This window comes from Lynx canadensis, chromosome C2 (genome assembly GCF_007474595.2).
Source record: "Lynx canadensis isolate LIC74 chromosome C2, mLynCan4.pri.v2, whole genome shotgun sequence".
Classification (NCBI taxonomy): domain Eukaryota; kingdom Metazoa; phylum Chordata; class Mammalia; order Carnivora; family Felidae; genus Lynx; species Lynx canadensis.
Genome location: NC_044311.2, coordinates 150,403,374 through 150,430,193, shown reverse-complemented (window position 1 = coordinate 150,430,193; position 26,820 = coordinate 150,403,374). Strand labels below are relative to the sequence as shown.

Below are 26,820 nucleotides of genomic sequence, written 5' to 3'. Positions count from 1 at the left end.
TGTTTCTATTGAGGTCGGTAAGCGCCCCGATTTACCAAGTGGTATCTTTTTCCCTCAGGCGCACTTAGAACTACCTCCCAGCTCTTCAGTGGTGCAAGCCCAGGAAGATTTTGATCTGCTCAAATCAAGCAATACGAGAAGATACGAAGTCCTTAGGGAGATCCTGACAACGCTCGGCCTGAACTGTGACCTAAAACGAGCTCCTGCCTTAACGCCTCTGTACTTACTGCCTGCTGCTGAGGTGAGTGTGTGCGCTCAGCCCAGAAGGGGGCGCCTTGGATGCCTTTCTTCCAGACGGTGACCCTTTTCCTCAGGGGTTCCGTTGCAGTGGGTTTATGGTGTTGATTTCTGTTTTTATTTTGACTTCAGATTTGGGAGCTGCCTTAAAGATATCCAAGTATAGCGATATTTTTGGTGTTTGTAAGGGAGGGAGGGAGAGAAGGGAGTTTAGAAGGTATTAAATCTTAAAGGTCACATCCTATCCATTTTATGGTTTAAAAAAAAGGGTTACTCTTTTATGTGTCAAGAGTGTATTTGGAAACCACATTTTATTCATTTGGGATTAAAAACCTCTGTTTTGGTTTGGGCCTTTCTCAGTGAATATTTGGATGGGAAAACCCCAGGTTTTGTTTGATTTGTGCTGACGTCTGCCATCTTGTGGCGGAAGGGCTCTGGATTTCAGTTTAGATCTCGTTGTGTCTAAAAGGAAAATGCCCATGGAGCTGGGAATGTATTCAGGAATTTTCCCGGTCTTGTGTCTGCACTTGATGCCTGTGGTTGTTACCTGGTTTGGGCAGGTTGCCAGGTTCCCTAGGGGTGTCTCCTGCTAACCCCTTCGCTTTGTTTTGTCAAGCTGTCAATTTCTTGTTAATTGTGGCAAATGATTTTGCGGGTCTTTTTCTCAGCTCCCCTAAATGGGGAAATTTGTGAGTTTAGTGATGTAACCGTGCAGTTTTAGCAAATATCTGATAGTCCAGGTGACTCTAAACACCAAACTTACCTGCTTTCCCTTGTCCCCCATCTCTCTGTCCCCCCCCACCCCCCGCTGCTGTGTGTGTGTGTGCGTGCGCGCATGCACATGCTCTCTCTCTCTCTCTCTCTCAAAAACAAACATTAAAAAAAATAAAAAAAAGAGGAGGAACTCCCTTTTAGGTTATACTCTGTCCCTTGCCAAACTTAGTTTTCAGAGGAGAACAGAGCTGTAGGCTATCTGGGTGGGATTTGCTCACTTGTAGAAGACGGGTATAAACTCTGAGGTTCTAGTATTAAGATACCTTATAGGATTGGGGCGCCTGGGTGGCACAGTCAATTGACTGGCTGACTTTGGCTCAGGTTGTGATCTCGTGGTTCATGGCTTTGAGCACCGCTTCGGGCTCTGTTGACAGCTCAGAGCCTGGAGCCTGCTTCAGATTCCGTGTCTCCCTCCCTCTCTGCCCCTCCCCCACTTGCGTGTGTGCTCACTCTCTTTCTCTCAAAAATCAATAAACATAAAAAAAATTGAAAGAGATAGCCTATAGAATTGTATGAGGTCTATAAGAAAAAATTCCTACAAGAAATATGTGAGGGGTGCCTGGGTAGCTCCATCGCTTAAGTGTCCGACTCTTGGTTTCAGTTCAGGTTGTGGTCTCACGGGCATGGGATTGAGCCCTGTTTTGGGCTCCATGCTGATAGCACCGAGCCTGCAGCCTGCTTCAGATTCTGTGTCTCCCTCTCTCTCTCTGCCCTTCCTCCGCTTGTGCTCACTCTCTCTCAAAAATAAATAAATAAACTTAAAAAAAAGTCCAGTGATTAGTAGTATTATTATTAGATTGTTGAGGGTTTTGATAAATTACATGTGTATAATGTGCCCAAAAGTGCCTGATGCCCAGTCTAAAAATAGACTATAGATAATAATTTTAAATTTTAAAAATGAATAATATTGCAATGGATGATTTTTTTTTCATTTAAGAGACATTCTTTTATTGCATTTTCATTATGGCTTTCAGCCAGTTTGCACTCTTTTTATTTTATTTTATTTTTTTTTATTAAAAAAATTTTTTTTTAACGTTTATTTATTTTTGAGACAAAGAGAGACAGAGCATGCATGGGGGGAGGGTCAGAGAGAGAGGGAGACACAGAATCGGAAGCAGGCTCCAGGCTCCGAGCTGTCAGCACAGAGCCCAACGTGGGGCTTGAACTCGTGAACCACGAGATCATGACCTGAGCTGAAGTCGGACGCTTAACCGACTGAGCCACCCAGGCACCCCAGTTTGCACTCTTTTTAATGGGTGCTCTTAGGAATTAATGATATGACTTTGGTTTTGTGCCTTCAACTTGGGAATTCAAAACTCCACGTCATTTGTCTCTGTGTGTTCAGTTAATAGAAGGAAAAGCATCAGCTCTGTCTTGTGACTTTTATCAAAATAAAGTGGGTCCTCAGAGCTTCAGCTCCTTTAGATGACCCACGTGTGGTCCCTCCTGCTTTGGGGGAATGGGGCAGAGCCTCGTGGATAGGGTTACTGGTCCCAGGGGAGATGTGACTGTCACTCTCCTAAATCTTCTCTGTCCCCCTTTTCCTGATCGTGGAGGGCTGAGACTGGAAATGTGAGGAAGTGCCTGCTTATTCTGAGATCATGGAGCCTGAGAGACCAGGCCTGCCCGTGGCAGTGGTCTTTGACCTTTCTCAGGAATTCTGACTGCATTGGCCTTGGGACTCGCCCCTCTGGACTCTTTGACTCTCGCCCCTCTGGACTCCTCAGTGAAGAGGAAAACGTGTTCCCAAGGTTTGGGTTCTAGGCATTTCCTGTGTCTTTAGGATGGGTATAGCCCGAAATACCTAAGCGAGGCTTTGTGTTGCATGTCTGCTTATATTAACATACCCAGTAGATGCTTTGTATTTTTGTCCTTTTGGTTCTTTAAACCGCCTGCGGGTGTGGGGGAGACATTTTCCCCCTACTGATTGGTAACCCTCATTCACAAATCTTGGGAATGAATGAAATGTTTGAACAAAATGAAAACATGTACTTGTTCTACATACAGATTCACAAATACCCTATACAGGCACCAAACCGACCAAGTTCCTTATTACATAGTAACTTTGGGGAGGAGCAATTTTCAGAAATGTTCTCTTCTCATTTTGGGTCATCCAGTTGGTCTGCTAATCCTGTGCATTACATTTTCTCCCGATTGCCTTTCTCTGAGTTCCTTTTTACTTTGGGAGCCCAAGGAGCTGAGGGAGTGGGCATATGAGTGTTGTGTATATCCACATTTCTTAGTTTTATTACTCTTCTAGAAGACTTTGAATCTGCTGCTAAAAGAAATACAGGAATTCAGGATGTTAGAGTATGTTTTCCTGGGATACAAAATCTTTAAGGGATTATCATGCAAATGAATATGAAAGCAGAAGGATATTCACCGACTTTGATGGTCTTTCTGGAGGCAGGTGCTCATTTCCTCTGGCCATCCTCTTAATGTCTAGGTGGAGACATTTAGGAACATCTGGTCATTGTGCCGGTGATGGCTCAGCACTTTTAGCTTTTACAGATAGTTGGGAATGACAGATTGGGAACAGAGCTGGGTCGTACTTTCTATTTGATTTTCTTTCCCACAGCCTTCTTACTAGATCTCATTGATCCCCATGTAATGAAGGTGCGTGAGAGGATGTTGGTATCCTGGCATCTGTAATACACGGCCCATCCTTAGATTCATCACCTGCCTTGCAGATTCGATGCCTGTGCTGGCCTCTGCTTCCTGCTCCCTGTAAAATACTCTGTGCTGTTGAGAATCAACCACCTCTCACCGCACGGTGTCGCTGCTGAGCTAGGCTGCCTGGTGGACAGACTCCCTGGAATCTGTTCAGAGATTTTTTTTTTTTTCTCTGCATCAGCTTCACATACTGTAGTAGTTTTCCATTATATTGGTGGCACTTTCTTTTGGATGTGTAGGAATTATTTCAGTGCCACAGTTAATAATATCCATCTTCCATTAAACATTTGCTGGGTGCTAGGTCCTATTACAGGATGGAATATGAAAGAAGAAAATAAACACACTAGTTATCTGAATAGTTTTACTGCGTACCAGCTGTGTTTACACAGTTTGGTGCCTAGGCCCTCGCTCTTCATAGCAAATGGTACAGAAGATTTATGAGGCACCTATGAGCTTCCACATTACTATGATACAAATGGAAAAGAATAGCATGGTGATCCAGGTAGGGGAAAAAAAAAAACACTCACCCAGAGTACAGACGACTCTTGGTGTTTGCTAGGGATGTGTTCTGAACCTTCACCGACACCCACACGCCACAGCAGCATGTGATTTCCCCTATAAAATCCAGTCATGTATGGCCTCAGAAGCGTCACCATGCATGACACCTTGAGGAAGCAGGGCTCCGCTGAGGTGCATTCTCTGGGTGAGCGGGGCTTCCCATTTAATTGAAACTCCCAGGGGCAGGATTGAAATTCAGCCCTCGGCAAGATTATGCTCTGTCAAAGCAGACAAAACACATGAACACGTGTACACCACACACACACGTCTACAGAAAAAAGACTGAAAGGAAATAACAGTATGTATAGGGTGTATTTCTAGATGGTGGGCTTAATTAGGGCTGATTATACTAAACTTTTGTGTTTTTTACACTTTCTGTAATGTACCTGTATTATTTTTATTATGAACAAACCTGGCTACTAAAAATACATACAAATTACTGTTCCTAGACTTCGAAGACAGCCCATAAATGGTCACCACTTGAGTGTTAATGCTCAAAAAGTGAGAAAAGCCATTAACCAGGGACAGGTTCAATACCAAAATGGAAACATGCTTATGCACTACCGTAAGTAATCACTGGTGCCAGTACATATTGTGTATTCCTGTGCCTAAATAGCTCCTCTTTCAAACTATAGAAGATGCTTTTTGTGCATCGTCCTAAGGCTGCCATACCTCAGTCCAGGTAGATGAGGGGATGGGTTAAATAGATGATGGGGCTTAAGTGATGAGCACCGGGTGTTGTATGTGAAGTGTTGAATCATTAAATTGTATACCTGAAACTAGCATTACACTGAATGTTACCTAACTGGAATTAAAAAAAAAAAATTTTTTTTTAATGTTTATTTTTGAGAGAGAGACAGAGCACGAACAGGGCAGGGGCAGAGAGAGAGGGAGACACAGAATCCGAAGCAGGCTCCAGGCTCCGAACTGTCAGCACAGAGCCTGACGCGGGGCTCGAACCCACGAACTGAGATCATGACCTGAGTCGAAGTCCGACGCTCGACCGACTGAGCCACCTAGGCGCCCCTTAACTAACTGGAATTTAAATAAGAACTTAAAAAAAAAAAAAAAGTAAGGACTGTTGTGTAGATACGGATAACTTATTTAATATTTGACATCAATATTTTTTTTTTAAATGTTTATGTTTTTGAGAGAGGGAGAGAGAATGCAAGCGGGGGAGGGGGAGAGAGCAAGGGGGAAAGAGGATCTGAAGTGGGTTGTGCACTGACAGCAGAGAGCCCGATGTGGGGCCCAAACTCATGAACCATGAGGGCGTGACCTGAGCTGAAGTCGGACACTCAACCCCTGAGCCACCCAGGCGTCCCTATATTAATTACCTTAGAAGCGCTAGCTTTGTTAGTAATGACTTGACTCTGGTGAAAGGCTAGTTCCTGCTACACTGCTGCTTTAGCTGTGGCTCCCATGTTCCTGTGTGGGCACCATGGGCATCAGCAATCCGTTCATGCCTGTGGGTGGAAGGTACTACTGGGGGGCCTGTAGAAGTGCATAATTCGAGCACCCTTGTCCCCGCCTGGATGTTTCTTGACGGAACCCCTCGAACTGTTCCTCAAAGAGGACCACACATGTGCTGACATCTACACAGTGAGTCCTTTCAAACAGATAACCTCCTTCCTGGAGGCGTGTGTTGAGTGAGAGAGTCAGAAGCTACGCGGTTGACCCTAGATTACTGGGTGGCTGCCGCACGGACCTCCCGCCACTGGTGCTGGTGGGAAGTTAGCAGGAATACACCTTTCTGTGGGGGAATCCATATGCGTTTGTGAGCGACCCCGATTGGATAGAAAACCACAGCTCTTTCCCTGGCACAACTTGAAGTCCCATGGAAAAACTCGCCTTTTTGTTTCTGTTTCTCTGGGCTCTGTTTCCGTTTTTCTCTCCACCGGGGGAGGGCGTGGGGCAGAGCCGAGGCTCCGAGCAGCAGCTGGTTGGTGGGGACGAGCCGGGATGGGACCTCCGAGCCGGGATCGGACCTCTGTGCAGAGTGAGCTGCCAGTGGATCCCTTTGGATCCCCCAGCCGGCCAGGGGAGGGGGAGGAGGGTGGACTGTGCACAGCTCGCCCGGCACGCTCCCCTGCCCTGGGACATCCCTGTTTGAGGTCTGGGGTTTTCTGAAACTGCAAAGCTGGCATTCTCTTGGGCGTTCCTCATGGCTGATGGCTGATGGCACCGAGGTGTCCTGCAGGATGTTGGGGGTCCTGCCACGTGGAGGGGTCTGTGGTTCCTTTGCCTTGGGGTCGCAATGTCATCGTAACAAGAAGTGACAACCAGAGTTGTTGTGAAAGCAGCTGGGCAGAAATCGTCCTGTTGTGTCTACGTGTGTGATTTGGGTAGTGTGCGGGTGTTGTGGGATGGGTCCTGCATGCTTTAAAACAAAAACTAGTATCACATTTCATTTTGATTCAACCCCAAATCATTTGCTGTGGAATGCCTCCTCCCCCACCCAAAAGGCAGGTGGGAGTACTTTCCGTATCTGTCAACGTATTAATATCTCCTAACACAGTCCCTTCCACCCTGGGGAGTTCCTCTTCTGATGTTGGTTGCTTTAGGGAGAAACTGAGACAAAATCATGCTACATGGTTCCTCCCTCCTCCTCTCACCAACCTCTGCACTTAGCAAACATCTGAGTGCCTACTGGGCGTGAGACGTTGCTGTGGAAGTTTCCGGCCGACAGAGACATTCCCATTTGTGGCATGCGGCATAAGTAACTAGGTGCCTCCCCAGGCCTCACCTGGGTCTCATGGCGGCCCTGACAGGTTGGAAGGGCAGGGTGGGGGTCCTTCCCCCTTCGGAAGAGCAAGCCAGGTTGTGGAGCAGTGAAGCATCTCTTGGATTTTTCGGAGTTAATTAGAATTCTCCAATTAAAAAAAAAACAAAAACAAAAACCTTTGCTTTCCATGTTTTAGCGTAGGCAGTGCGTCCTCGCTCCTTCTGCCTTTCATCTTTGCTCTGAATCTCCAATAAGTGCGGTGAGATGGAAACTCCCCGTGTTACTTTAAAACACAGCTTAGAAAATAATTTTTAGGGGTCCAAATTAGAGAGAAACTCAGAATTCCAGGTGTGCCCTGAATAGCTTTTGACATGTGGCTGACGTGGTGTTGTGGTGACTCTTTTACAATACAGCGCCAGCTCAAGAGCAGCTGGCAGATTAAAGCAAACATTTAAAAGCTTTTATAGCTACGAATGTTTCAGGGTCCTTCGTATACCTTTCTCTCCTTTTCTTTCTTCCTTCGCCCTTCACCTAAACTGGAAATGTTTTGTTCGTTTTAACTGACTTCCTGTTATCAAACATAATGCCTGTGTCAAAGGTGACATGATGTGTTTTGATGTTGAAATGCTAAAGAGATAATAGCTGGGGTGTTTTCCTTAGCTGCCTTTTATTTTGGTCTATCTTTTGGCGGGGTGGGGGCGGGACGCTTTTCGGCTACTGTAGGTACCATATTGTTATTTGAATCTTATTTCCACAAGAGTGTTTCCAAGCGACTCCTGCAGGAGTAGATACTTCTGGGCCACAGGGAAGGCAGGGACCGATAATTTGCTTGTAGGAAACACAGGCAGTCACGACTTTGGTTGTTTTCTATTTGTGATGGATGTTGTTTTCGTTTGGTTCTAGTTTGGTTCTTGCTGGCTGGCGTGGGGCAGGGGTAGGCGAGAGCGAGCTTCTCTCTCCGCAGTTTCCTTCTGGGGGGTAGCACTCTATCTAGGAAGGGCGCTTTTATTTCCTCAGACTATTTATATCCACCGCTTATGCAGTCACAGATCCGTGGATGGGAAACAGGCCCTTTTGGAAGAAAAAGTCCTCCCAGTCCAAATGCTTTCTGTCTCTTACAGCAGCTCCCTAATAGCTGCCATGTGTGAGCGGGGACGGATTATGGCGTTGCCTCCTGGGGAAGTCGATTGAAGCTGTCTCTAGAAGTCTTGCAGCACTCTTAGGAGCAGATTTTGGTCTCCTGGGCGTAAAAAGTACATCCCAGGGAATGAGCCCATGCTGGCACCAGGCTGGAGGGCATGGCCCAAGGGTCGAGCTCAGGTGCAGAGCCGAGATCCGCCCCCCTCCCCCCCCCCGGGTCAGTCCTGCAGTGCTGGGTCCTGAGACCTGAGCACCATCGAGAAATGTTCCGCTTAGTTTTCCGGTGTGTGAATTCCAGACAGGGAGCACATTTTGTTTCCATTCATGCTAAAAATTGGGGAACATTGCTTGGAGAATTGTGCCGTCTTGCAAAAATGTTTGATCCCGTTTCGGGGTTTCAAAACTGACAGGCAATTTGTGGCCCTGAAGGGTGTGTAATCTGGTATCCCCTGCCCGAGTGGGAAGGTAGAGACAACCCGAGGTGGTGGTGATCCTGTGTTGGACCTCAGCCGGGAGTACAGGCCAAGACCTCTCTGGCTACCGCTCCTGAGTGGGCAAACCCGGCTAAGGTTAGTCTGTCTGTCTGTCTCTCTTTCTCTCCGAGGTACGGGAATGCTATCATCCCTTTTTTAGTTTCTTCTGGTTCTGGCTCCTCGTAGCTGCCTGTGAGTGGATGCTTTTTCCCAGGCGCTGTTGGGCCAAGTTTGGCCACACACAGCCTTCCAGATACTGGATGTTTCTAGAAAAACTCTGTATTATTCTTCTGCTTGTGTTGTATTTGTTTTTCTTGAAACGTCTGCAGGCTTCGGGTTAATAATAGAATCAGTGGAAGAAATCCTGGAGTATGGGCTGTTCTTTTAGTTCTTGATTGTTAGAAATATTGCCCTTTGTAAAAAATTCTAGGGGTCAAACCCCATTTGATGACTTGGGGAACATGGATTTGTATGAGAACAATTAAGGGTCTTTAGAATATTTGTTTTAGGGGCACCTGGGTGGCTCAGGCTGTCAAGCGTCCGACTTCTGCTCAGGTCATGATCTCGTGGTTCGTGAGTTCAAGCCCTGCATTGGGCTCTGTGCTGACAACTTGGAGCCTGGAGCCTGCTTTGGATTCTGTGTCTCCCTCTCTCTGCCCTTCCATTACTCGTACTCTGTCTCTCTTTCTCTAAAAAATAAACATTAAAAAACATTTAGAATATTTGTTTTAACTGATAGTTTTTAGTAGTATTTGAACCTTTAAAATTTTAATATATGAATTAGCATAAATAATGAATGAATTAATTAAATATATGTGTATTTTCCTCTGTTTGCTTTAACTAAAACTTGTAGAAAATGCTATACAATCACTGAAATAGAACCTTCCTTTGTGGGGAGGTCTTTTTCCCCGAGGATGAGAGATTTTGGTGAAAATATCTACAGATTTCTGCTAAAAAGGAAACATACTTTCCCATCGGCACATGGAGATTTACAGTTTAATCTTGTGACATGAGTGTCAAGTTCTCCTGTGTGTCTCCTGTTCCTGTGTCCGGGTGTGGGGAGATCGGGGTTCTAGGTGAAGAGAACAATTGTGTGGGCACTTGGCTCTTGCACCTCCAAGATTTAAATTCAGATTCTAAATAGAATGTCTTGCAAAGGTGGACTGACACCAGCCCTCCCTGGTCAGCGGGATCACTCGATTCTGAATGGGTGCCTCCCTGGGCTGTTTGCTGGTGTCAGAAACCACAAATCTCTCCTGAGTCCTGAGCTGTGAAAGCGTGTAGTTTAAACCTATTTGCTTCCTGCGGGCAAAGTAAAAGTTTGAAATGTAAAATTAAAGTAAAAAGTATTGTTCTAAGAAAACTTGCAAAGTTTTCCAAGTATTTGACAAGTTGGTTTCTTGTCTTTGAGCAGAAATGAATCCATACGGCAGTTTATTAATGACTAATTAGGTGATGGCACCACTAATCCCCCCTTCCTGTTTTTAATCTCAGTAAATAAGGAAATATGTCTTTTAAAAGAAAACACTCAACTGTGGTTTCGTAAATTAAAAAATGATGGTCTGTTTTTTTTTGAGGGGAATGTCCAGACCCATTCTGCCTTAGAATTGTCTAGATTATTACTCCAGATCGTTGCTTTCCACAGGCAACCTTGATCTGCATGAATATTTAAGTTTTTCCTCTGGCTTTTTTGTCTGTAAAATGTTCTAAAGGTCAAAGGTCTGCGATTTTGAGGATTCCCCTTTTGGTGTGTACTTTCCTTCCGTGATGATGGGATTGCGTGTGCTCTGTCAGGTTGGCCAAGTGAGTTTGTCACGCAAGGTGGCTTTTTAAAGGACACCCACGGTCACCAAATTGTCATTACCAAACCCTCTCTGTTCTTCGTGGGAGGATAGATGAGATGTTCTTTCACATTCTTTCTAGGACTCTGGTATTTATGCTGGTCCCAGCAAAGCAATCAGATGCACAAAAAAAAAAAAAGGAAAAGAAAAGAAAAGGAAAAGTTACTACTATTTTCATCCTTATCCTGGCATAATTGAAGCAAAGTGAAAGAATGTTTTGCTCTCTGCTTTATTTTCTTTAGGCTCTTTCTCCAATGGATTTCCCTGTTAATTTATCAATGCAATATATAGGAGCCTCAAATTTGCAATCAAGTTATGTTTTCAGAATATGTGTGCTAAATTGGCTGTTGTAAAAACATGGTTATTTATGTCATTTGGGTTTCTGTACCAGCTCACATATGTTCTCATGCTCCATAATGCAGTTAAATACCATCCTGTGGTGCTGTTTCAGCCAGACCCTGGCCTGGTTGGCTCATGAACGCACTGGGAACGCACGGAACATCTCTCTCTGCTTCTCCAGGGTTTGACTTGGAATTCAACGGCTCTGTTTCAGACGTTGCCCCAAACAGTCCTGTTGGACGCCTAGTAATTCTATAGTACATATATATCCTTACAGGGCGTCAGTGAATTTGTGTTGGTAGGTTAATACTTTCCTCATATTTAAGAAAATGTTTTTTTTTTTTTTCAAACTGTTCTTTTTCTTTTTTGTAGTAACTGTTGAATTGTATACACACATAAAAGGAAATGTTTTGGGGGCACCTGGGTGGCTCAGTTGGTAAGCGTCTGACTTCAGCTCAGGTCATGATCTCATGGTTCGTGGGTTCCAGCCCTGCGTCGGGCTCTCTGCTGGCAGCTCGGAGCCTGGAGCCTGCTTGGGATTCTGTGTCTCCCTCTCTCTCTGCCCCTCCCTTGCTCCTTCTCTGTCTCTCTCTGTCTCTGAAAAATAAATAAATGTTAAAAAAATTAAAAAAAAAAAAGGAAACGCTTTGTAGAAAATTTGAAATGTACAAAAGTAAATGGAAAATGTAATGAACTCATGAACTCGATCAGTCTGCTTCCTAGGTTTTTTATTCTGGCCAGTCTTATTTTGTCTAATCCTACCCACTCCTCCATATTATTTCGAGGCAAATCCCAGATATTCTGTCAGCTCTCTCATTTTAGTATGTGTTTCTAAAAGATAAGAGCTCTGTTTAAAATCATAACCAGAATACCCCTGACACACCTAAAATAAATCAGTTCTTTTGTATAGTCTCATAGCCAGTGTTCCATTTTCTAATTAGACAAATATAAAGACTGGCTGTATTATCTGTGCATAGTGTATAAGCGTGTTGGTTCCTTTATAAAACAAATGTAAGAAGAAAGCAACTAGATATAAGCCAGTATAACTTCTGGGCAAGTAATTTGGAAAGTAGATTTCCGTGTCTCTCGAAATGCTGTATTTTAGCTCTTGCTACTAGGGTGTTCTGAAAATAGCAAATACTCATTTGTAATAGCATGCAAGGCAGCCATGCGTTGAAACACGGGAGTTTTGTCTGACGCTCGTCCGTTCAGAGTGAGGTACGAGTCTCTCTCCCTCTCTTTTCTGCATGAGGAGTCCTGGCTTCTTCAGCGGGGACGGTATTGATTTTTGCTCCGTATGCTTTCGGTTCGGGTTGATGTTTAGCCTTTGACCCAGCCACTTTCTTACAATAAACAGTTTGTTGATGAGAGCAGCTGCCCACCAGATTGTTTCCAGATTGTTCTCTCCTGGCTGAGGACAGAGTGCACCTTACGAAGGAGTCGGCTCTAAGCTTGTGGCTTCCCCTTCTTACAGCTCTCCGCCTTTGAAGCCAACTGTCAACCTCTGAACATTCTAGTTGTATCCAGTGAAACAGTGAATCCGCGACACTGGAAATCAGGCCTCCCTTACATAAAATTTTGACTATTTTATTTCATTCTCTGAAGGAATGATAGCATTTTCTAGAAGTTATCTGCCCTGTGGACCAGTTCCTTATATTACAGTAAGAATTCCCAGCATTTGGTATGTGGAAATTAGTGGTAGCGGGTGGATCTGCGTAGAGAAGTGGACAGAACACGCTTGATTTTGGGTAGGAATCTCTGCTCCTTGAATATTTAACTGTTTTCCACACAATTAAGAAACGAGGTAACCTTCAAAACGAAGGTAAGTATTACCTGCCTTGTGTTATGATCTTACCCCTTTAAAATAAATTTTCCTTTTTTTCTAAATTCTGTCTTTTTTTCAAAAGACAGTACTACTTTTTTTTTTTTTTTTTTTTTAATGCAAGCGACAGGTAACCTAATGACTTGTCAATTTATGTGACTCAGAGGTGCACCTTGGTTTGAATTTTTGCTGCTTTCCCTAATCACCCCGCAGCTGTTACCTGGAGTGGACTGTCTGCTCGCAGCGACCTTCATTAAGACAAGGTTGGAACTTTCAAGCCTCAGAGCCAACACTTTTCGCTAAACTGGCCACCAGGGCCTGCTGTCAGAATGGCGAGACTGAGCTCACCTCCCTAGAGGCGAGTTTACTTTTTCTACAACCAGTAAATTTTGTTAAGCTACCAATCCTGGTTTCAAAACTCAGGTCTCACTACGTAGCCTCCAGTCACCAAGCATGCTTACAGCTGTATCCCTTCCAGCCAGGTATTACGTACGGCCTGGACCCAATTCAAGACCTAAGATTAAGACTTGTGTGTTTTTCATTCAGTGCCAATAAGCTGTTATTAATACACTGATTCCACATATACTGAAAAGCTTCACGAACGTACTGGGGTTTGTGTTCAGGGGGAGTACGTCCTGCGTTTGGACCGTTCAAGATCCAGGCCTCTGGAGGAACAGCCCATGGCGATGGCAATCTGGATTTTCAGGAAGGTGTTCTTGCCCCAAGTGGCCATGGCCTCCCTGCCCCAATGCGGGGGTCATGCTGATTCAACTAAAACGTGAAACGCTAGAAGATGTTCTTGGTGGTTGTTTGATTTTTTTTTAATTTTTTTTAATTTTTTATTTGAGAGAGAGAAAGAGCAAGACAGAGAGAGTACACCAATGGGGAGAAGGGCAGAGAGAGAGAGAGAGAGATTGATTCTCAAGCAGACTGCACTCAGCACAAAGCTCGACCTCAGGGCTCGATCCCACAACCTTGGGATTGTGACCTGAGCCAAAATCCAGAATTGGACACTGAACTGACTGTCCCATCCAGGCGTCCCTGATTTCTTTTGATTTTTAACTTTTTTGTTATAAAGGCTGTACCCATGATGATTCTAGGATTAATAGAACAGAAATACATAGTGAATGTTGGAGCTGGAGGGGCCTTAGAGCCTCTGGAACAAATCCCTTCATTTGTCCTAAACTTTCTATTTAAAAAAAAAAAAAAAAAAAAAAGAAATCTAAGGTGAAAGAATAGTACATAAACCACATGTAGCCTTCACCTTGATTCACCCTTGTTAACGTTTTTGCTACATTTTCTTGATAAAGAGTGTTTGGGTTTTTTGGGAAGATTCCTACGTTACTGCCTTTAAGTAAAACATAAATAACTTGTACGTTATTTATGAAAGCGTGAGGCTTTGACATTGTTGCTTCTAGGAGTTGGCAAGAGAGTGGTGCTAGTCTGCTTTTGGCCCTGGGCTGGTTTTCTTTATTTGAAGTAAAACCATAGCCTCCTGGCCTGTAGTGGTTCTGGGTGGCTGGTCATCGCCCTACGGGCACATCCCCTCCTCACATAGGCCAGCATGTATGAAATTCTTACATTATAATGTGTCTTAAAATCCTGAATTATAAAACATAAAACATCTTGGAGCCACGTGTTAGGAAGACAACTAGTTGATCTTTTATGGCTAACAAAGGGTTTCTACCCCTGATCTAGGAAAATTCCACTGATGACCACGTCATGAGTATAGGATTTACAATTTTTCTTTCAACTTTCTAACTCAAGTATTGCGACTTGGGAACTTTAGATCTTATTGCTTGCTTCCATAAGAACTTTTTTTTTTTTTTTTGGTAAACTGTAAGTAGTGTACAAACGCTGTTGTATTATTTATGTGAATATCTGTCTGCCCCATTAAACTGTAATACAAGATCATTTGAAAGCAAGGACCATATGTTGTTAATCTTCCCAGTGTTCGGCCTATAGCAGGCATTTAGTAAGAGCGTTTTGTTTGAACACTTAAGAAGCGTTTTGGCTTTTCCCACTAACGTATTGTGAAACGTTTCCCCTGCTCCTGTGTCTGGGACACCCGAGGGGCCTCAGGGGACAGGCTAGCAGCAAACAGCCCACCCAGCTCGGACTGGCTGCCCGTCCAATCTAGTTCTGTCACCGTTTATTCAGGTAGAATGGGAATTTCGTAAACAACCATGTTAAACAGTTTAAAAGAATTGGCTGTTGACGTGCCCAAGGAACACCAACCAGGTGGAGTTTAGGAGAAAGGCGGAAGAGTTTTATCTGTTATTAACATGCTTTCCCGTTTAGAAATTTTAGCGTGTTCTCGCTGGTTGGTCAGCCGCTCGTTGCCGCGAACGAGGAGTTACTGTCTGAAGCACAGGCTTCTCCTGTGACTGTACCGAGGGCAGTGTCCTGTGCCCCTCCCCACCCCCTGTGGGTGTGGTGTGCCCCGGGATTTTCTGAGCTTTCCAGAGTGTTCTGGTGGCAGCCAAACACATGAACCTTTGCTAAAATAAGTGGACTGGAGTAGGAGGCACTTGGTCTTCTCTGAATGCACCCCCAGCCGGCTCGTAACACGTGTTTTTCAGTATTGGAATCCTAGAGATGTTGGTACAGTTAAAAAAAATTTTTTTTAACGCTTTATTTATTTTTGAGACAGAGACAGAGCATGAACAGGGGAGGGGCAGAGAGAGAGGGAGACACAGAATCCGAAACAGGCTCCAGGCTCCGACCTGTCAGCACAGAGCCCGACGCGGGGCCTAAACTCACAAACTGTGAGATCACGACCTGAGCCGAAGTTGGTCGCTCAACCGACTGAGCCACCCAGGTGCCCCGATGATGGTACAGTTTTAACTAAGCATTAAACATTTGGGACTAAACGTTGAATAAAAAAAAAACAAAATTTTTTTTTAATGTTTATTTTTGAGAGAGTGAGAAAAAGAGAGGGAGAATGAGTGGGAGAGGGGCAGAGAGAGACAGAGACACAGAATCTGAAGCAGGTTCCAGGCTCTGAGCTGTCAGCACACAGCCCGATGTGGGGCTCGAACCCACATACTGTGAGATCATGACCTGAGCCCAAGTCTGATGCTCAACCGACTGAGGCACCCAGGCGCCCCTAAAGGTTGAATCTTGAAGCTGAATCTTGAATGTCAAAACTGAAGGGGATGTTCTAATTTTCTTTTTTTTTTTTAAATTTTTAATGTTTATTTTTGAGAGAGAAAGAGAGAGAGCATGAGCAGGGGAGGGGCAGAGAGAGAGGGATACACAGAATCTGAAGCAGGCTCCAGGCTCTGAGCTGTCAGCACAGAGCCCATGTGGGGCTTGAACTCTTGAACCTTGAGATCATGACTTGAGTTGAAGTTGGACACTCAACTGGCCGAGCCACCCAGGCACCCCCAATTTTCTTGGTTTAAAAATGAAACTGGGGCTCCTCCTGGCTGGCTCAGTCAGTTAAGCATCAGACTTGGGCTCAGGTCATGATCTCGGGGTTTGTGAGTTGGATCCTTGCATTGGGCTCTGTGCTGATGGTGCAGAGCCTGCTTGGGATTGTCTCTCCCTCTCTCTCTGTGCCCCCTCTGTGCCCCCCCCCCCACCCCAGCTTGCACGTGTTCTCTCTCTCTCTGTTAAAAATAAATAAACGTTAGAAAAATTTTTTTAAATGAAGAAACTGAGGCCCAGAACAGGCAGGGGCCTGCCCGCTGGTGGGGAGCAGAGCTGTGGACCCGATTCCGTGCTGGGTTCTGCTGCTTCCACGTACAACGCTAGAGGGCTGGAGGCCAGGCCCAGGGCTGCTGGGCCGGTGGCTCGAGGGGGGCCCTGGAAATCAGCCTGTGCCTGGCATCTTCCACATCCGCGCACGTCAGCGGGACACGCTGTCTGGGGTGAGCGGGACAGGCTGCCCGTGGGCGCCCCCACTCGCGCGGGCCCACCTGCTCCGTCAGGCCTGCTTGTGTTGGCCCGGGACAAAGGGCGTTTCGTACAGGCAGGCTTAATGAAGGCCCTGGAGACTTCTCCGGATGTGGAGCCCGGACCTGCGAGTCCTGTCGGTGGAAGTTAGCGCCTCTCGTGTGGAAGTGCCGGTGGAGCTCCGGCCGCAAAGCCTCCCTTTCTTTTAGTGCCGTCCACGGCTCCCTTCTCCTCTGCGCCTCGCGGACTAGATTTCACCTCGAAAACGAGCCCATTTGGCCCCGCCGAGGTGTGATGCCTATAAAAGCAGCCTTGTTAGAAATGCCTCATTCATTACCCCTGTTTTACTGCTCCGCCCGTGCCTTTTGTGGTCTCCCCTAGTTGGCAGGTAACAAAAAAACGCAGTAAATCTGTGGCCTTTCGGAGCCCGAGCCTGAGTGATACTTTCACGCAATAAAAGGAATATAGCTTCACAGACCTGGGTTGGGGGCCTGCTGTGTCCCAGGCACGGGGACCTGGAGTGACCGTGGCGAGTTCAGCTCACGAGGGCCGCCTGTCGCCGGGATTTGGATATCTGATGCCATCCTGAGGCCTCTGGAGTTGCTGGGTTGAGGTCCCTGGTGTGGTCTCGACCGGTGAAGGATCAGCATGTGTGGAAGGTCAACTTACTGCAGGGCCCAAGTCGAACTTCAGGGCCGGTCTTTGAGAGACGGTCGGGTCAGAGAGAGCCACCCCGCGGGCTCCGAGCAGCTTTGGGTTCTCCCTCGGCAGTTGTGTGTCGGCCACTGTCCAGTGTGCCCTGTCCCCTTGTTCCCGGCCCTTCCTGGGCTCTGCTTGTTCTCGGCTACAGGGTTGCATGGGCAGGAGGGGAGCAAGGTGGGTGGATTTCCTCTGCCCTCTCGGCCTATGGCCCCAATGGGCAGCTCTGTCCTCCTCCTCCTGCAGGCCCGTCGCTGGCCCAGGTGTTCCCCATCACCGAGCTCTTAGCGTCTCTTAACTGCCCACAGTTCCGTAGGTGGCCCTTCTAGATACACCATCTCTCCCTGGCTGAAAGCAGAGAGGATGAGTGATAACTCACTTAAATGGTAAAACTTTTGTTTCTTTGTGAAAATGTCCTGGGGACACCTGGGTGGCTCAGTCGGTTAAGCAGCCAACTCTTGGTTTTGGCTCAGGTCATGATCTCACAGTTCATGAGTCTAAGCCTCACATCCGGCTCTGTGCCGACTGTGTGGACCCTGCTTGGGATTCTCTGTTTCCCTCTCTCTCTGCCCCTCCCATGTGTGCTCTCCCTCCCTCCCCTCCCCACCAAAATAAATAAATAAACATTAAAAAAAAAAAGTTGTACTTAACTGGAAAGCAGAGTCATCGAGGGCCCCGTGGGAGATCTTGCTGCATTGGGGCCAGACTTGATACAGGACCAAGATGAGTGGTTTCAAACCCAAATGCCTATGGGGCAGAAGGGATAGCACACCAGAGTCCAGCTGCAGAGTGTGTCCCCAGGTGATGAGGGCGGTGCTGCTTGGCCCCAGCCAATTACTACCGTGTGGGAAAGAGTTTCCATTTACTCCAAAGCCAACAGGATGTTTGATGTGAAATGTCCTAGTTTGTGAGTGTTAGCAACTAGTTCGAAATGAGTGGGCCAAATAAGATACATCCCCTGTGCGGTCATTTTGGCCTGTGGGTAGGCTAACTTTTGGCAGTGGGTGACCTGGATGTGTGTGGGGATGGGTAGGTTTCAGCTGTGTGCCATTAAACTATCAGCCCCTCAGGTCCAGTCCATTCATTGTGGGGTAACAGTGCTTGGGACTGGTGGCTGAGCCTCTCTGGAGAACCAGTAAGGCAGGGGTCTTGGGAACTCAAACTGGGATGCAGTGCTGTCCAGAGTGGAATCTGGACAAGTTAGGTGAGGGGTGATCAGACTGCAGCAGGGTCAGGAGGGCTGGGCCAGAAGCACCTGCATGGGGGACCCACCGGGTGAGGAGGAGAACACGTATTTCAGACCCTGCCCTACTCTGTACTGGTGCTCAGAATAAAAGTCCACCCGGCAGTTGCCAAATGAGCAATCCCTACCTTAACTGAGGTCAGGACCAAAACTGGTCCTGCTCTTCCAGGAGTGACATCTTTTGATTATAAAGACTGGTGTGCTGTGTGCTTTCATCACCTGCGTGAAGTCCACGTGAAATTGGCTCTGAATATTTTGTTTGGAAAATACTGCGAATAAGCATTGGGTTGCTTCATATAAATTCCATGAGAGTTAGAAGAACATCAGCTCCTGTTTCCTTGAGAGCATTTAACTGGGAATGGGACACCCATGAAAAGAGCGTATAGTCCATGTCTTTGTAGACTCATTTTCTGATCTGCCTGCTTCCGGTTGCCTAGCAACGGACAGTGTTATGACTGAAGCACAACTAATTCGATTATTTACAATGAGGCACATGTTCTCTGAGATAGGAAACCTTTATAGGTTAAGATCAGTTATTTGGCGTTCCTTGGGAAAAGGAGCACCAAAACACAAACAGATGACAATCAATATTTTAATACATCCATCACTGAGTTTTCACCCGGTGGATCTTGTTAGGTGGGTAAATGTAGCAGATAAAGACGAGTGATGGGGTGAAGTGGCTGTACTGTGACGTGACACAGAATCCAGTATGCCTCTGATCTTCGTTGCACTTCCTGTAGCAGACGTTACAGTATGTTAACTAACCATACAGCAGCCACTCCTGTGTATTTACACTGAATATAAAAGTAAGCATTCATCTCTCCAGAAGTTGGGATACTGGTATTTTTTGGACATTAGTGAATAATATTGAGTCTCATGGGCTCTAGTTATTCTTTAGTGTTGTGAGGGCTGGTTACTATTTGTGTTTTTCAAAAAAAAAATCAACTTTAGGTATAAGTTAGATTTAAGAAGATGCACTCATTTCAGTGTAAGGTTTGATACATATATATGCCTGAGTCACCACCATTACAGTCATGCTATAGAGTATTCCAGTATCCTCCAAGATTCCCTTGTTCTCTTCCTCAGTCAGCCCTCATCCACTCCGCTCTCCTGTACCCAGTGTCAGCAGTCACGGATCTGCTTTCTTTCTTTCTTTCTTTTTTTTTTTTTTTTTTTTTTTTTTTTTTTTTTTTTTTTTTACGGATCTGCTTTCTATCACTGTAGGTTAGATTGGTCTTTTTTGAAGTTCTACCTGAATAGAATCCTACAGTACATACTCTTCTCTGTCTTTTCTTTTTTAAAAATCAGAATTATGATTTGGCAGAATATAGCATCCATTCTTGATAAAAACCCTCAACAAAGTAGGTATAGATGGGACATACCTCAACATCATAAAGGCCATATACGAAAGATTCACAGCTCATATCATCCTCAATGGGGAAAAACCGAGACCTTTTCCTCTATGACAGAAACAAGACAGGGATGTCCACTCTCATCATTGTTATTTAACATAGTACTGGAAGTCCTGGGCTCAGCAATCAGACAACAAAAAGAAAAGGCACCGAGGGGCGCCTGGGTGGCTCAGTCGGTTGAGCGTCGGACTTTGGCTCAGGTCATGAACTCACGGATCGTGAGTTCGAGCCCCGTGTCAGGCTCTGTGCTAACAGCTCAGAGCCTGGAGCCTGCTTCGGATCCTGTGTCTCCTCTCTCTGTTGGCTCCCGCTTGCTCTCTCTCTCTCTCTCTCAAAAATAAATAAAAGGCATCGAAATCGGGAAGGAAGAAGTCAGACTTCCACTGTTTACAGATGACATGGTACTCTATGTAGAAAACCCAAAAGACTCCACCAAAAAATTGCTAGAACTAATACATGAATTCAGCAAAGTTGCAGGATATAAAATCAATATATAGAAATCTGTTGCATTTCTTCTATACAACAACAATGAAGCAGCAGAAAGAGAAATCTAGGAATTGATCCTATTCGCAATTGCACCAAAAACAATAAGATACCTAGGAATAAGCCTGGCCAAAGAAGTGAAAGATCTGTACTCTGAAAACTATAGAACACTTATAAAAGAAATTGAAGAGGACACAAAGAAATGGAAAAGCATTCTATGCTCATGGATTGGAAGAACAAACATTATTAAAATATCTATACTACCCAAAGCAACCTACACATTTAATGCAATCCCTACCAAAATACCACCAGCATTTTTTGCAGAGCTAGAACGTACAATCCTAACATTTGTATGGAACCACAAAAGACCCCGAATAGCCAAAGCAATCCTGAAAAAGCAAAGCAAAGCTGGAGGCGTCACGATTCTGGACTTCAAGCTATATTACAGAGCTGTAATCATCAAGGCAGTATGGTACTGGCACAAAAACAGACACACAGATCAATGGAACAGAATAGGAAACCCAGAAATGGACCCACAACTATGTGGTCAACTAATCTTTAACAAAGCAGGAAGAATATCCAATGGAAAAAAGACAGTCTCTTCAACAACTGGTATTGGGAAAACTGGACAGCAACATGCAGAAGTATGAAACTGGACCACTTTCTTACACCATACACGAAAATAAACTCAAAATGGTTGAAAGACCTGTGAGACAGGAAACCATCAAAATCCTAGAGGAGAACACAGTAACCTCTTTGAGCTTGGCTGTAGCAACTTCTTACTAGACACATCTCTGGAGGCAAGGGAAACAAAAGCAAAAATGAACTATCTACTGGGACTTCATCAAGATAAGAAGCTTCTGCATAGAGAAGGAAACCATCAACAAAACTAAAAGGCAGCCTATGAAATGGAAGAAGATATTTGCAAATGACATATCTGATAAAGGGTTAGTATCCAAAATCTCTGAAGAACTTAATCAAACTCAACACCCAAAAAACAAATAATCTAGTTAAGAAATGGGCAAAGGACATGAACAGACATTTTTTCCAAAGAAGACATACAGATGGCTAACAGATGCATGAAAAAATGCTCAATGTCACTCATCATCAGGGAAATATAAATCAAAACTACAATGAGCTATCACCTCACACCTGTCAGAATGGTTAAAATTAGCAACACAAGAAACAGCAGATGTTGGTGAGGATATGGAGAAAGGGGAACCATCTTACATTGTTGGTGGGAATGTAAATTGGTTCAGCCACCCAGGAAAACAGTATGGAGGTTCCTCAAACAGTTAAAAATAGAACTACCTGATGATCCAGCAATTGCACTACTAGGTATTTACCCAAAGGGTACAAGAACGCAGAGTCAAAGGGGCACATTCACCCCATTATTTATAGCAGCATTATCAACAATAGCCAAACTATACAAAGAGCCCAAATGTCCCCATCAACTAATGAATGGATAAAGAAGGTGTGGGTATGTACACACACACACACACACACACACACACACACACACACACACTGGAATATTACCCAGCCATCAAAAATAATGAAATCTTGCCATTTGCAACGACATGGGTGGAGCTAGAGTGTATCATACTAAGTGAAATAAGTCAGTCACAGAAAGACAAATACCCCATGATTTCACTCATATGTGGAATTTAAGAAACAATGCAGATGAACATGTGGGAAGGGAGGAAAAAAAGAGAGGGAAACAAACCACAAGAGACTCTTAATGATAGAGAACAAACAGGGTTGCTGGAGGGAGATGAGTGGAGGATGGGCTAGATGCGTGATGGTCATTAAGGAGAGCACTTGTAATGGGCACTGGGTGTTATATGTAAGTGATGAATCACTAAATTATATGTATTAACCAGCTAGAATTTAAATAAAAACTTGAAAAAAAAACCCAGCATTATGGTTTTGAGATTCGTCCATGTTATTGCATATGTGACTAGTTCAATCCTTTTAATTGCCAAGTAGTGTTCCATTGTATGGATAAGCCTTAACTTACTTATTCATTCACCTGTTAGTGGACATTTGGGTTGTCTGTAATTTTTGGCTATTGACCATTCATGTACAAGTGTTTTTGTGGACACGTGTTTTTATTTCTCTTGGGTAAACACTTAGGACTAGAATTGCTGAGTCATACGGTAAGTGTATGTTTAATTTGAAAATAAACTGCCAAATTGTTTTCCAGAATCACGGTACCATTTTATATTTGCATAAGCAATCTCTGAGAGTTCCCAGTTATTTCACTTCTTTGCCAAAACTAGATATTGTCAGAATTTAAAATTTAACCATTCTAGTGGGTGTGTAGTGGTAGTTCATTGTGGTTTTAATTTGCATTTCCCTGGTGACAAACGATAGGAAGCAGTTTTTCATGTACTTATTGACCAACGGGTATTTTCTTTTGGGCAGTGTTCAAATCTTTTTGTTGATGTTGTATGTTGAATTTTTTTCTCTTATAATTCTGATTTAAGAATGCTTATTTATAGATTCAAATCTTTTATCAGATATATATACTGAGAAGAGTTTCTCTCAGTCTGTTGTTTACCTTTTCATTTTTTTAACATTATCTCTTAATGAGCAGCAGTTCTTAATTTGAATGAAGTCCAATTTATTATTTTCTTCTTTTATGGTTCATGCTTTTGATTTATGTGAGAAGGGCTTTACTTTTCCCAAGGTCAGAAGTTTTTCTCATTTGTTTTATTTTGGAAGTTTCATATTTGGGTTTGCAGTTCATTTCAAGTTTTGGGTACCTGGAAGGTATAAGGGTCAAGGTTATTTTGTTTTGCATATGGATGTTCAATTTTTTCAGTACCATGTATTGAAAGATGATCCTTTTTCAGGTGAATTACCTTGGTGCTTTTGTCAAAAATCTATTGAATATGTATGTGTGGCCTTATTTCTGGCCTCTATTCTGTTTCGATTGTCTGTATCTGTAGGCTAATATCATACTGATTTGAATCCTGCAGTTTTAGAATAAGTCTTGAAATCACATAATGTAAGACTTCTAAGTCTTTTCTTCCCAAAATTGTTTTGGCCATTCTAGGTCTTTTCCATTTCTGTGCAAGTTTTAAAATCAGCTTATTAATTTCTACAGAAAAAAAAAAAAGGATGGGATTTTGATGGGATTGTATTGCATAGATCAATTTGGAGAAGAATTGACATCTTAACAGTATTGTGTCTTCTGATCTATGAACATGGTATATCTCTTCAATTATTTAGGGCTTTAAAAATTTAATTCAGTAGTGTTTTGTAGTTCTGACACATATTTTAAATTATCCCTAAATGTTTCAGATCTATTGACACCATTGAAAATGGTATTTGAAGGGGCGCCGGGGTGGCTCAGTTGGTTGAGCATCCGACTTCAGCTCAGGTCACGATCTCACGGTTCGTGAGTTCGAGCCCCGCATCAGGCTCTGGGCTGATGGCTCAGAGCCTGGAGCCTGCTTCCGATTCTGTGTCTCCCTCTCTCTCTGCCCCTCCCCCATTCATGCTCTGTCTCTCTCTGTCTCAAAAAAATAAATAAACATTAAAAAAAATTTTTAAAAAAGAAAAGAAAATGGTATTTGAAAAAAAATTCATATTCTCAGTACTAATTGCTAATATATAGAAATACACCCAAGTTTTGTGTATTGACCTTGTATTTTGCAACCTTGCTAAACGCGCTTACTAGTTTAGTACTTTTTTTTTATAGGTTCCTTGGGGATTTCATGTTGTATGCAACATGTCCCAAAAAGAAAGAAAGCTATATTCACCTTCCTTGAGAATGGCTAGTGTTTCCCCACTGCTGTGGCTAATTCAAAGGGCCAAGTATATATGTAACTATAAAACATTCAGTTTTTGGTTTCACCTGAATTGCATTCATTTGGGTTGAAATCTTGGGAAAGGTAAGTACTAAATTCTTGTGGTTCAAATGTGAAAAGAATAATATTAATCAGAAGGTTTTTATGAATTTCGTCGTGGTGAAATTTGATAGCATTTGTTTTGTTTTCAATAGGACTGACTTGACTTTCAAAGATTTCAGATTTCTTTTAGAGGCTTGTGTATCCATATCAAGACCATCTCTTATCAGTGCTTTTTTTGGGTTTTACCTCTTGGGATACAAACACACATTTATACATGTCTACATCTATACGTATCTACATCTATATATCTGTATCTATTTCTATATCTATCTGTAACTTGTGGAGTTTTGATAAGGACTTTAACGTGCATTTATATGGTGAATGCTTATTAAGCATGGACTGTTTGCCAGATCTCGTACTGGCTGCCACGGATACAGTTGGGAGCAAGACTGAAATGTATGTAGCTGTCTTTATGGAGCTTACATTCTAGCAAGACAGTGGGACGTTGAATAAATGGTTATACAAATTATGGAATTACAACTTGATAAGTGCTGTAAAGTCACTGTTCATGAATAAGAATTCTAGCCTAGATTGGGAGGATCTGTGGGTCGGAAAAGACTTCCCTAAAGAAGTGACATTTAGCTACACTCTGGTCATTGAATTCAAAAAGGTAGGTTTGGGGGTGGCATTTCCACGCTGCCTTAGTGGTCATTAGTAGACTTAAGCCAAGAATCATGGATTAATTCTTTTTTCCTACGTGTGTTAGCAGCTACTTCCACAGCTCTTAAATCGTGGTAACTTGAGTGCATCTGAGAGGATGTATCAGGCAGATTTGCATCCAACAGGTAGTAATTTTGATATGTCTTGTAACCAGAATTTTATTCTCCTGTCCAGGGATGATGGACTGTGTGTACTCAGTTTTACTTGATGGTGTAAAGTTGCATTTGTCTATCGTGAATATAAATATTTAGGAGATTTATAGGTCGTATACAGTTATCTTTCTTCAGATGTTACAGGTCTCATTTTATATCTTTTAGATTATCTTTATTCTGAGTAATATATTTGGCTCTGAGTAAGTCCTGAAAGATTACGTGAAAGAGGCATAAGAACAAAAACCCATGTTCCTTGCTTGCGTCAATTTTATTTTGCACGTTTGTGCATCTCAAGTATTGGTTTCAGAAACAAATAATTTGGAATATCACTTTAGTAATTAGTAGACATAACAGTGATAATGTAATTCCTTGAGAATCTGGCTCCCAACTTGTAGGCAAATAAGAATAAGTGGTTAAATTTAATGAGCCACGTTGACCTACTTTGCCAAAGGTTATGTATATTTGAATAGTTTGAATGAATTTTTTAAGCACGTGTCATACTAGGTTTTAGTTGTGTGTATGCATACCTGTATTTCCTCCTCTCTTTATCCTGTGGTAGTATTTTTGAGGAATAGTGGGTGCTTGGGGCGCCTGGGTGGCTCAGTTGGTTAAGTGTCCAACTTCAGCCCTGGTCATGATCTCGCGGTTTGTGAGTTCAAGCCCTGCACTGGGCTCTGTGTTGACAGCTCAGAGCCTGGAGCCTGCCTTGGATTCTGTGTCTCCCTCTCTGCCCCTGACCCACTTGTGCTCTGTCTCTGTCTCTCTCTCAAAAATAAAAATAAACATTACAAAAATTAAAAAGAAATGGTGCTCCATACGTCTTTTTTTTTTTTTGATAACTTTTTTTTTTTTTTTTAATTTACATCCAAATTAGTTAGCATATGGTGCAACAATGATTTCAGGAGAAGATTCCTTAGTGCCCCTTCCCCATTTAGTCCATCCCCCCTCCCACAACCCTCCCGTAACCCTCAGTTTGTTCTCCGTATTTATGAGTCTCTTCTGTTTTGTCCCCCTCCCTGTTTTCATATTATTTTTATTTCCCTTCCCTTATGTTCATCTGTTTTGTCTCTTAAAGTCCTCATATGAGTGAAGTCATATGACTTTTGTCTTTCTCTGACTAATTTCGCTTAGCATAATGCCGTCCAGTTCTATCCATGTAGTTGCAAATGGCAAGATTTCATTCTTTTTGATTGCCGAGTAATACTCCATTGTGTATATATACCACATCTTCTTTATCCGTTCATCCATCGATGGACCTTTGGGCTCTTTCCATACTTTGGCTATTGTTGATAGTGCTGCTATAAACATATAAACATTGGGGTGCATGTGTCCCTTTGCAACAGCAGACCTGTGTCCCTTGGATAAATACCTAGTAGTGCAGTTGCTGGGTCGTAGGGTAGTTCTATTTTTAGTTTTTTGAGGAACGTCCATACTGTTTTCCAGAGTGGCTGCACAATGCAAAAGAGATCCTCTTTCTCCACATCCTCGCCGGAGTTGTTGCCTGAGTTGTTAATGTTAGCCATTCTGACAGGTGTAAGGTGGATGTTTGTTTGTTTTTTTAAATGTTTTATTTATTTTTGAGAGAGAGAGGAGAGAGGGGGAGACCTCATGTGTGCATGAGCATGAATGGGGGAGGGGCAGAGAGAGAAGGGGACAGAAGATCCGAAGGGGGCTCTTCGCTGACAGCAGCGAGCCCAATGTGGGGCTTGATCTCGTGAGTCATGAGATCTTGACCTGAGCTGAAGTTGGACGCTAAGTCAGCCGAGCCA

General features: G+C 43.7%; 1 protein-coding gene across 5 annotated transcripts in view; it reads left to right on the top strand.

Moving 5' to 3' along the window:
* HLCS (holocarboxylase synthetase) overlaps positions 1–26,820 on the top strand; it is a 219,339-nt gene that overhangs the window by 26,511 nt on the left and 166,008 nt on the right. For all 5 annotated transcript variants that reach the window (XM_030328393.2, XM_030328399.2, XM_030328391.2 and 2 more), the window contains one exon: positions 59–241. In XM_030328393.2, the coding sequence (XP_030184253.1) occupies positions 59–241 (183 nt within the window). The remainder of the gene's footprint in view (positions 1–58; positions 242–26,820) is intronic.